This window comes from Alosa alosa, chromosome 21 (assembly GCF_017589495.1).
Source record: "Alosa alosa isolate M-15738 ecotype Scorff River chromosome 21, AALO_Geno_1.1, whole genome shotgun sequence".
NCBI classification, from domain to species: domain Eukaryota; kingdom Metazoa; phylum Chordata; class Actinopteri; order Clupeiformes; family Clupeidae; genus Alosa; species Alosa alosa.
The window spans coordinates 5860860-5873260 of NC_063209.1; the positions used below are offsets into that span (position 1 = coordinate 5860860).

General features: G+C 49.2%; 1 protein-coding gene across 1 annotated transcript in view; it reads left to right on the plus strand.

Moving 5' to 3' along the window:
• Positions 1-12401, plus strand: part of thoc2 (THO complex 2) — a 60291-nt gene that overhangs the window by 35851 nt on the left and 12039 nt on the right. The window contains 10 exon segments of the mRNA XM_048232131.1: positions 415-498; positions 1071-1114; positions 1116-1191; positions 1489-1673; positions 3774-3846; positions 3849-3969; positions 5951-6053; positions 7470-7867; positions 8831-8889; positions 11095-11130. Of these exon segments, the coding sequence (XP_048088088.1) occupies positions 415-498; positions 1071-1114; positions 1116-1191; positions 1489-1673; positions 3774-3846; positions 3849-3969; positions 5951-6053; positions 7470-7867; positions 8831-8889; positions 11095-11130 (1179 nt within the window).

Genomic DNA, 12401 nt, shown 5'->3' on the forward strand with positions numbered 1-12401 from the left:
AGACACTTGCACACACCCCATAGCTTTGATTTGTTTATGAACTTTGCGATGTCACACTGTGTCTGAAAGTGTGAGGTGTTTTAATTGCGTGTGTTAAAGCGCCGTGGTGTGAAAGGCTATTAAACTTGATTGCGCTGTTTGATAGGATTTCTCCCGGGCTCATGAGCGCTCTCTCTCTCTCTCTCTCTCTCTCTCTCTCTCTCTCTCTCTCTCTCTCTCTCTCTCTCTCTCTCTCTCTCTCTCTCTCTCTCTCTCTCTCTCTCTCTCTCTCTCTCTCTCTCTCTCTCTCTCTCTCTCTCTCTCTCTCTGCTTTGTCTCTTCTCCCATTTCCTCATGTTTTCCCTCATTACTCTCCTCCCCCATCTCCCTCTGCCATTCTGTCCCTCCATCCCTCTTTCTCTCTCCCTCTCTCAGGTGTTCTCTGACATCATCTACACGGTGGCGAGCTGTGCGGGCTTGAGTCACCGGCCTTCTGGCTTCCTGTGCTGCATGTTGGAGGCTTGTTGTGGCTGCGGACCGCACCATCTCGAGGGAGGTGCATGCTTGGCACACACACACACAGTCTCTGACTCACACACACACGCCAGCACGCAGACACACTATTTTTCTGCAAAAAAAGTTGATCAGCCATTCAAACTCATCCAAAATACTCAGACACACACATACGCACGCACACACACACACCACCTCGCTCTAGCCCATGCCAGCTGTAATCAGACACCTCTGCCAGCACACACACAGACCGACACGTAGCAGTTTGCACACAGACTTCGGAACACAAGCTTAAAAACATACCTTTGCCAACGCATCAACATACCTTCGCCAACGCATCCACACAGACACACAGACATCAAAGCGTAGACTCATCTGACAGCGGAACGAGGAACAATAGCCCTTGATGAAGGCTCTGTTGCGTTGCGTAAGCAGCGCCTTGGCCCCGGTGCCTCCCACCCTCCCCTCTTAGCGCGCCTCTGCACGCCCCCTCTCCTCTCATCAGCGCTCTCCATGAAGCTTGTCCTGTGTCTAGTCACGCCGCGTCTCACTAAAACCCCCCCCCCCTCTCTGGCTAGGAGTGCGGGAACTACCCGGGCTTCGTCACCATCTTCCGCGCCAGCGGGGAACAAGGCCGACCAGCTGGACTACGAGAACTTCCGCCACGTCGTCCACAAGTGGCACTACAAGCTCACCAAAGTGAGTGGTCATGAAGCACATAGACGCCCTGTCCAGTCCCCCAATTTCAGTGTTATGTTATTGTATCACCATTCACTCTTAGCCCACTAGTGGTCAGTAATTTTATGTTGAACAGTAAGCTAATAATAATTTGGGTTCATTTGCATGTCTGCCAATTTATTCTCTCTCTCTCTCTCTCTCTCTCTCTCTCTCTCTCTCTCTCTCTCTCTCTCTCTCTCTCTCTCTCTCTCTCTCTCTCTCTCTCTCTGCCACCCCCATCCTTGTCTCCTTCTTTTTTCCCCTCTCCTCCTCTCTCAGGCGTCTGTGCACTGTCTGGAGACGGGCGAGTACACGCACATCCGCAACATCCTCATCGTGCTGACCAAGATCCTGCCCTTCTACCCCAAAGTGCTGAACCTGGGCCAAGCGCTGGAGTGCCGCGTGCTCAAGATCTGCCAGGAGGAGAAGGAGAAGAGGCCCGACCTCTATGCCTTAGCCATGGGGTAACCACACCACACACACACACACACTTCTATTTAACCTCACACTGGGGATTAGGGTGGTGGGGTAGACCACACTCTTACTCTCTGGTTACTCTGTGTTTATGCTGGTTGTGTGTTTGCTTGTATGTGGGTCAGTTTTTGTGGATATGTTAGTGTGAGTGTGTGAGTGAGAAAGAGAATAAAAGAATGATGTGTGTGTGTGTTGAGGGTGATCTGAGTGTGCTTGGTATGCGTGTCTGAGTGTGTGTGAATAAGAAAGAGAATGGACCTGGAGGACGCAGGCCTGGAGGACGCAGACCTCTCTACAGCACAACCACCTTCCCCAGCCTCTCCCTCTCCTGATGTCTGTCCTCTCTTGTTCTCTTGTTCCTCTGTGAGGGTCTCTCTCTCTCTCTCTCTCTCTCTCTCTCTCCCCTCTGTGAGGCACTGAAGCGTGTGCCCCCAGGTGTGTGTGATGGGATCTATGGTGTTAAAGCCATTAGTCCAGAGGTGTGCCGGTGGGCCCCCAGAGGCCAGCACAATCTTCCCGTGGACAGGGGACCGCCACCGGTGATTTTCACCGCCGAGTCGAGAACCCTGTCCCATCCTCGTCATGTCCCCCCTCTGTCTTTCTCTTCATCCCTTCTTCTCCTATCTTTCGCTGCTTGCTTGCTGTGTCTTTCTGTCAGATGTCTCTGTTCCTCCTTATTCCTCCCTCTCTCTTCATCTCCCATCAATTTCTCTCCTCCTCCATCCTTTATCAAGCGTTCCTCCTTCTCCCCCTCCCACCTTCCTTCTCTCCCTCTCCCTCCTACCTTCCTTCTCTCCCTCCCCCTCTCTCTCTCTCTCTGTGCTCTGTGCGGGTAATGCATCGGTGTGTGTGGCTGGCTGCTGATGCGGAGGCAGGATAAGGTCAGGGCTGCTGTAGAGAGGAGGGCCCTCCTGGCCGCGCTGCGCCGCGCTTAATGAATACCATTAACTACCATCGCCGGCTCTTGTAGCGAGCGCGCTGGCCTTTTGTCTGCTCATGATGAAGCCATCTTATCAGTTATCAATCTTAACAAGCCACGCCACCCCCCGTCCCCCAGACACTCCCTTCTACTGAGGAGGACCTCAGCAAACAAACCCTCTTTCCCAACACCACAGCACTGGCCAATCAGCCTCCACCTACCCTGACCTCCACTGGGTGTTTGATGAGAACTCCAATCCCCCCTTGCCGTTGCGTTAGTTCCGGGGCCGTTTTTTGGAGTGTGTGGGCAGGCTCATTCCAGAAGGCGCTAATTGTCGTCGGCAGGCAAATTGGTTCCGGCGGCGTCTCCCGAGGAGAGGAGTGCTCCGCCGGGGGCCAAGGTCGCCCCTCCGATGCCGTCTATTTTTGGAGCGGAGAAATCGGCGTGTGTTTGCCAGATTAGTGCGCCTTCACCTCCTCTCGCTCACATCTTGAGAAAACTGTAGTGTGTGTGTGTGTGTGTGTGTGTGTGTCTGTTTGGTTCAGCTGAAGACCCATAGATAAACAACCAAACAAGTACACATCATCCAGGGGCCATCTAGAAACCTCTCGGGCCCTAAGAGGTTTTCAGTCAGCGCGACTACTCACTGCCATGCCTGGCAAGCCGAGGTTTTTGACAAAGACCAGAGACCCAGGATTGGAGTCTGGCTGGAGCGTCAGTGCTTTACAGGCTACAGTCAGGCTGGTGCTGGTGCACTCTGGATGAGTCTGCCTTCCCTTCATGGCTACTGGTGTGCGTGTGTGTTTCTGTATGTAGTTTGTGTGTGTGTGTGTGTGTGTGTGTGTGTGTGTGTGTTTCTGTATGTAGTGGTGTTAGGGTGTGTGTGTTTCTGTATGTAGTAGTGTTGGGTGTGTGTGTGTGTGTGTGTGTGTGTGTTTCTGTATGTAGCAGTGTTGGGGTGTGTGTGTGTTTCTGTATGTAGTAGCGTTAGGGTGTGTGTGTGTGTGTGTGTGTGTTTGTATGTAGTAGTGTTATGTTATATTAGGTGTGTGTGTGTGTGTGTGTGGTAGTGTTGTGTTTGGGTGTCCTTCCCCATGTGCTGCGTCCACCTGTGTGTCCCTGCCCCCCTCCCTGCTCCTCCCTCCATTGACCCGGCCATGTGACCTCTCAGTTACTCAGGCCAGTTGAAAGGCAGGAAGGTGCACATGGTGCCCGAGAACGAGTTCCACCACAAGGAGGCTCCCGCCACGCCAGAAACACCACCCCCCCGCTCCCAGCCTGCAAGAACGGCCCCCCGCCAGCTCGCTTAAACGCCCGCGCCACCTCCGCCACGGGCAAGGCCGACGAGGGCAACGGAGACGACGCGGGTAAGACGCAGAACATACCGGAAACTTGGGTCCTGTTGTGGTCATGATTCTTGGGAGACGCTGTTGTCCAAAGCGATTTACAAAAATACCAATAAACATTGTCAATAATTTAATCTGTTACTAGTTTCTAGTCAGTTTACAGAAAAAAATAATAGTTATGGACAAAATAATTGATGTTAACTAGATGTACCGCAGAGTGGTACAAAATATGGTCGCCGCCCAGTCCAGCACATTTTTTCCACAAAAATAAATCACGCTGAAAGGCCTATATGATTCTAACTGTCTCACTAAATTGCATTATCCACATTCAATTCTCGATGGTATCTGCTAGACGACAAGTACCAAAACATGATTAGTTCATAGATTTCACATGTAAAATTAATTTTATACAACCCCACCCCCATCTTGCCTGTTCATAATTCTGAGAAATTCTTGAATTGTGTGCGTGTACATGTTTACATTTTGTGTGCATGTGTGCGTGTGCATATGTACGTGTGTGTGTGTGTGTGCTTGTGTGTTTGTGCATGTGCATGCATGCGTACATATGTCTACTGTGTGAGTATGTGTCATACGTATGATTACTGTGAATGTATGTGTGTTTGTGTGTATCTGTTTATGCACATGTGTGCACATGGAATGGGTTAACATGGCCCCTGGAGGCAAACATACAGAAAAATTGGTCATCCTAGGCCCTCTGGTTCTCAAGATATTCACAGAAAACTGTGTCTGCCCTACCGCCCTTTAAGGGGTCCAGTCCAGCGGGGGGGGGCTACAGGATCAAAAGAAAAAACGATGGTTCCATGCTATCCATGTAGAGGGGTTACATGCCCACAAGTTTCGTGTACCCCGGTCTTTCAGTGTCCCGGGAATCCTTGACGGAAATTTGGACATGCGAAAAAGGAAAAAAAAATAAAAATCTGACTAAACCTATATGGCTTCGCTGCGCGGCGGTCATAATAATGTGTACAACATGTACATTCTCAATACAGACCCAGCCTCTCTTAGTCCCACCTGATGCTGTTATCATTTCCTGATGATTTGTTTCGCCCTGCGGGGAATTTTGGAATGTGCGCTTTGTTTAGGAAATAGCCTGTTCCCCTGCACTATGCACAACTATTCCAACATGTTTATGTTTGTGTTGTTTACAATCCCACATGCTGATCGGCTAGTGCTCATCACTGTAGCTTTTGTGGCTCATTATTGCAGCCCCCATCCGCTCGCCAACATGCACATGCCTATTCACCTAACCCCAGCACACACACACACACACACACACACACACACACACACACACACACACACACACACACACACACACACACACACACATGAAACACACACACACACACATGAAAACACACACACACACACATGAAACACACACACACACACACATGAACACACACACACATGAACACACACACACACACACATAAATTCATTATTGGCCTCTCTGAGGACTCGCCCAGCGCTGCCTTAAATTATTCACGTGCACCAGGCACCACCTCACCTCTCATTCACTTTTTATGAGGCGGCGATGGCAGCTGAAGGATGCTCTCCCATTTCCAGCAGTGTACGTAATGTCCACATAAACTCCTCAGGCCATCCACCTCTGCTTCCCACAGCAGCCAAATTCCCCTGCACTCGCCTCCCCTTAGAAGCAGGCCGTGCCCACTGTGGGTAGAGGGGTGCTGTAGGGGGAACGTTGCCCCCCCCCCACACACACACACACCTCTCCTCCCCCCCCCCCCCTCCTCCATCCTCGGTCACCCCAGCTATTACACACTGCTTTCCTTTTCTATTTATCGCCTGATGTTTTGGTTCCAGTTTTTTGCTCTTTCACTTCACACAATGGGTGTGTGTCAAGTGTCGCAGCCGTAAGTGTATATTGCTGTAATTTATGAAAATTGTTCTCTTTCTCCCACCTTCCCTCCCTCCCTCTCTTTCTCTTGTGTTCCTTGGTTTACGATTGGGCTCGCAGAGAAATCGAAGGACAAGTCTCAGACGGCTAAGACGGGCAGTAAGAGCACCAGCGCAGCCCTCAAAGCCAGCAGTAGCAGCAATGGCAGCAGCACCCCAAACAGGTCAGCTGACCACTGCACCTCCAACACCTCCACCTTTCGCCCCATCTCTCGCACGCACACACACACACACACTGCACCTCCACCTTTTGCCCCATCTCTCGCACGCACACATACACACATACATACATACATACATACATATATATATATATATATATATATATATATATATATATATATATATATATATATATATATATATATATATATATATATATATATATATATTTATATACATATACACACACACACACACACTGCACAACACCTCCACCTTTCACCTCATCTCTTATACACACACACACAGCACAACACCTCCACCTTTCACCTCATCTCTTACACACACACACACACACACTACAGAACACCTGAGCCTGTCTCTCTCTGTCCCTTTACACACACACACACACACACACACACACTGCACAACACCTCCACCTTTCACCTCATCTCTTACACACACACACACAGCACAACACCTCCACCTTTCACCTCATCTCTTACACACACACACACACACACACACACTACAGAACACCTGAGCCTGTCTCTCTCTGTCCCTTTTACACACACACACACACACACACCCACAGAGGTAAAGTACAGCTCTCATCTCCTCCCATCGCCCTCAGGTGTGTAGTGAGCAGCTTTTATTATTCCAAGCCCTCTTGCACAGGAGTGAAAGGAAGGGGGCGTATAAATCAATCACTTTCTCCAGTTCTTTGCGTAGTCCGTGCTTTGATAATCAAATTGGACCGTGTTCCGGGGGCTACTGCCACGTTGCCGTTTCATTAAACGGAGCTGTCTTAGGGACGGGGTGGGGGGCTCGCTCTCCAGCCTCCGTTGCTTAATGTGTTCCAACAATTGGCAGGAGAGTCTGTTAAATTAGCCGCGTGGAGCATCGCTTTAATAGAAATATTTCATAGCGCATGGTGCCGGGTCGAGGGGTGGGGAGAGGGGGATGCGGCCATTTATTTTGGTAGGAAACAGTGTGAAGATAATGAGGGAGTAATAGATTCCTGAGGGGGGATTTTAGCGCAAGTTTGTAGAGGTCAGGGAAAGTGCCTCCATCAGCAGTCACCAGAGAAATGGAGAGAAAGAAGAACCGGAAAAAAGACAAGAAACTGAAATAAAAGCGGGGTCAGGGAAGACCTGCCAGGTACAGATGTCTACAGATCGGGTAGCTCCGTATTGAAGAGCTAGGCGCTAAGAGTCAACTCGCAAGCAAATCTCCAGTCAGTCAGGTGTGTTTGGTGGTGTAGAAGTGACCAGGTTTATTCTCAAAACCTCAAAGATGACCCGTTACTGAAAAAAATAAAAAATGTCTGTTGCTTTACAGTTCCAAAATGTGATATTTCAAGTCATTCTGTAGTAAATGTGTTGTGAAGTGACCTTTGCTCTCTGTGTGCCCCTTAGCACCAAATCCAGCAAGGAGAAGGAGGAGAAGGGCAGCAAGGACAAGAAGGAGAAGAAGGACAAAGCCCCGGGCAGCACCCCTGAGTCCAAAGCCGGCGGCAAGGACAAGCAGCAGCCCAAGGACGATCGCTCGACCCGGGACAGCAGCGGCGGCGGAGAGAAGGGCCAGGACGGCCGCGAGAAGACGCCCAAGTCCGAGAGGGACAAGCGGAGCAAGGAGGAGAAGCTGCAGAAGGAGGAGAAGAGCAAAGACGTCGGCGGCGGCAAAGAGGAGCGCGACGCCAAGGAGAGCAAGAGCCGGGACGGCGGCAGCGGCAGCAGCAAGGGGGACAAGAGCGGTGCCGGCAGCCAACTCAAGTCCCCTGTCCCCCGCTCCGACGGAGCCGACTCTGAGCGGGGTAAGAGAGAGAGAGAGAGAGGGAACGAGAGAACAGGAGAGGAGAATAAAGAGGCAGTGAAGGAGCAATGGGAACAGAGGGAGGAAGGAGAGAGGCCAGGGTTGTTCTACCAGACTACATCTCAGCACAGGTTTCACAGGAGTCAGGACACTCAGCCTAGAGGACTCCATTCTGCCAGCATTGGAACCATCATGTTATGGAATGTTGTTGATTGAATACATTCTACAGTACGATGCTGTTTTAAATGACAGGCAGTGTAATGAATACCTCTGAAGACCACACTGGCCACACTAAGACATGGGCTAAGAGAGGGTCTGAATGAAAGAGAGACATCCCAGAGAGAGAGAGGAGCAAGTGCCAGGGAGACACTGAAGTGCTAAACATTTTATAGGTGACAGACGGTGAACACAAGCGGAACAAAAAGACTTGACTTCCACAGAGAAAGAGTAATGCGCTTGAGCTCGTCATATTTATCATATTTATTTTCAACTCGTCATATTTATCTTCATATCATTTAGGCCATCTCTAGGCTCATCTATACCTGGAAATGATCTACATAAATATGCCATGCTGAGTACATTTCTGAACCCTCCAATGAAAAACAGTGCTGCGCACCAATAAGACCTACTCGTACATCATCAGCTGTAATTCTCTCTGTAAAATGGCTGCCATAAATCAATATCCTTTTAAAAACGGCAAGTGGCTGAGGAACAGTTCTGATGATGAGGCGCCAACTCCAAACCTTCAAGGAGTCGGGTTCCAAATCCAGCTTGTCTTGTTTTCTTGTTTTTATTGTGTTCAACTTGTAGAGAGGGAAAGAACATCTCTAAAATCTCTCTTTCTGTGTACACACACTCAGTCAGTTGTGTGTATTCACTTGTTTGTAGTGCTGGGTAAAACAATTGTCTCCTTTTGCTAACCAAATCCTTCTCTCTCTTTCTCCCTCTCTCCCTCTCCCTGCAGAGCTAAAGAGACGAAAGCTTGACACCCACTCTTCGCCATCCCACTCCTCCACTGTTAAGGTTAGTATAGCCTGAGGAGAGCTGTGCCCTTGTTTCCTCTTGTCCCTTCCTGGTCGGAGAGAGAGAGAGAGAGCACGTGCTGTTTTCCCCCAGCGTTGGTCGTCCCTGCACCTCCTGCCCCGCAGAGAGGGAGAGAAAGAGAGGAAAAAGAGAAAAAGAAAACGAGGGAGAGAGAGAGAAAAGAGGGAGCCACAACAACGGAGGAGGAGGAGGAGGAGGAGCTCTCTGTCTTCAGTGGTGGGGGTTAATGAGAAAGCTTCGTGTTACAGCATCATATGGACTATTTTTTTTTTTTTTGTCTCGTTTTCTTTTTTCTTCTTGGAAAACCGCCTTGTGAGATCTCCTTTTGTGGTGTAGATAATTATTTTTCTATGATAAAGTTATAAGGACTTGCCAAAAAGATATACATGTTCAAATATAGCAGTTAATATCTTTTTTTTTTACCTCAACTTTAAAAAAAAAGAAATTATGTAGCTTTTTTGTACATGCTTTAGACGGAAAAAGAATCCGCCCAAGTGCCTTAGAGAATTTTTGTGTACAAAAGTCTTTTTTGTGAGTTTGTAAATATAGATATTAAATATATTTTTTTGAGCCTCATACTATTTCCACCCCCACGTTCTATAATTTTTTTCTCTGGCTTTTTCCCCCTGCTGTGTCCCCCAAGCACAGCGTTTTGAGCCTAGCTGGTGAAGAAAGCGATGCCTTTTTTGTTGTTGTTGTTGTTGTTGCCGTTTGGTGTTTTTTTGGGGGTTTTTTGCACGGCTCGCACTAAGCCGGGAGGAAATAAGTGTGTGTGTGCGTGCGCTTGCGTGTGTGTTTATCTCCATCAAGATGAGCTGCTGCTGAATTACGTACGCATGGTGCCCAAGCCCCCCTCCCCCTCATCATCCTCATCGTCTTCATCATCCTCCTCCTCCTCGTCCTGCTCCCACTACTACTTCGCCTCTCCCTGACGTCCACTTGTTCGACCGCTGTGAAGGACGGGGGTGGGGTCGGGTGGGGTCGGTCGGAAAGAGAGAGGGATGAGTGCATGCTGGAGAAGAGGGAGAGAAGTTGGAGCCAACACCTCGCTGTGTCGCCCAGCCTGCTACGACGATATGTCTCCATTTTTTTTTTTCCCCCACTGCTTCAACGGCTGTTATGTAAGAAGACCACGCTGGTGCACCTGTACCCTCTGCAGAAGAGCTGCGTCTCAGGAAGAAAGCCCACCACGCACCTCCCCTAACCCCGCAAACCCTCGCATCAGATCCAGACCGACACTCCTCCTACGCACACACACATCCCACCAACCTGCCTGCGTCCAGATCCAGAGACCACCCACCACTCCACTCCACTCCACTCCTCCCCCCCACCCACGCTCAGAGAGCCCCCGAAGCAGCAGCACTGAGGCGGCGCGAGATGGGCCCTCCAGCCATTCAGCGGAGCAGCCACCCTGGGCCTGCCGGTGAGAGCAGCGTTTATAAAAAGCAACGAGGAGCAAAGCGTCCAAGCTGCCACTGGAGGAGGGGAAAACGAAAAACAGCGTGTGGGCGCAGCCTCTCCAGAAGGATCTACAGCGCTCCATGGAGAGGAGGAGAAGGAGGTGGGGGTGGTGTGGGGGAGATCCTGCTCCTCCACCATGCACCTCCACCTCTCCGAGTCCCTCAACCTCCTGCCAAACCCGGCATGATCCCATTACTTACACATTCCCCTAAGTGGGCTCCAGTAAATGCAACACCCCCTGAAGGTTGGCTTGCATCCATCTAAAAACAGAATCCTATCCCAGGCTCTTGTCACTTAGATGTAGTGCTCACAAACACCCACACTTTGAATTGCTAGGAATATGTTTGTCGATTTGTATTATTTAATTCATTTTCCTTCTCGATTCTCACATTAAATCAGCTCTTTGGTGACTTGGTGAACCATCCATATGTTTTTTTTTTTATTATTATTATCATTATTACTACTACTTTTTTACTTTTAGATGTTCAGCTGACATACCCCATAGAATAGGCAAAGTCTTTCATTTGAAATTCTCTTTGTTATAACTTTTTGTTATAACAGTCAAGTGGCTTTGCTGCCTCTAACGCTGTGAAAGTCTTGAGTCCTTGAAGGTCTTTGGGGGGTTGTGTTGAGTGACGGCCGGCCCTGCCTCCACCCCCCTCTCTGTCTGCCGCTGTGTCCAACCCCCTCCAGCTCATCTGTCATCTCCATTCATTCCTACAGGACAGTCTCAACGACTTCAAGGAGTCCGCCTCAAAGGTTTGAGCCCTTTTTAATGCTTCGCTGTTACCTGTCTGTCGTTTCCTCCCGCCCCCTTCCCCTCTGTCTCTTTCAAATACCCGTTGTCATGTCCTCTGGCACGTCAGCCAGAAGGCGGCCCACTGGTACATTCATAGTGAAGTGGGAATAAAAGCGGTTCCTCATCTTGTCCCGTGGGAGAACACCTCAAGATTCTACTAGGATGTTTCTCATTCCACTGTCTCACAGGAAAGCTTCCATTTAGGATATGTTTAGCACCTGATGTAGCAGTTGTGAGGTGGAGCCTTTCCCCTAGGTTCTAACACCCTGCTCTGCCTTTCTCAAATGTGTCTTGGTCAGTCCTAACCCACATGGACAGCTGTATACATGCTGTTTACACCCATGTCAATGGTGTACAGCCAAATACAGAGGAATTGCTTACTACTTATTTCGTGTTCACCTCTTCCACCGATAATCTCTTGGTCAGGGAAGCATTAGCATTTACACTACAAAAGATAAGTGGGTGAGTGCCCCTTAAACATCACCAAGTGATTTGAGTGATCGGATCACAAGGTATCTCTATTTGGCATGGTCCTCTTGTGATGCAGTCAGTCCAAACTCTTTGCTGACCCAATAGGTTTTGCAAAGAACCCTTTATTTTTATGATTGGTCTGTGTAGAGCTGTTAATGACTATTTTATGACTAAAGTCAGACCTTATTCTGAAGGGAGTTTTTTTAGTTTGCACATAAAAATTATGCTTTATCATGTCATTCCCCATTAGCACTGGAGATGTATATGGTTAACAGGAGCTACATTTTCCCTGCCAGGTCCATTTTCTCTGCCACATCCTTCTGCCAGAACCCCCCCCCCCCCCCCTCCTTTTTAAAATGGCTGTATTGCCCACTCTGGTAATGTCATTTCCACTTGACAATGGCGCTCCCCTTCTCACAGTGCCCTGTGCTGCCCTCAGACTTCTCAGTTGTGTGATTCGTCTGAAGCAGCTTGCTTGGTCTGCTGTTCTTTACCGAGTCCCTTTGAATAGCTGCCGTCTACTCAGAGGAGATAAAAAAAATGCCCCCATCCCCCCCCCCCCCTCCGTCATTCGTCTTCCTTTCTTTTGTTGTGGTGGTCACTGACGGAAAAAAACGACGGGATATTTGAAAATATGCTGATTGCACAGCGCTCAGTTAAAGGGAAAGAAATAAGTGCAATGAAGGGGGCTTGTGACGGAATTTTCCAGCAGGCAGTCATTTACGCATATCAAAGGGAACTTAATGCTCCCAAGGTGCTC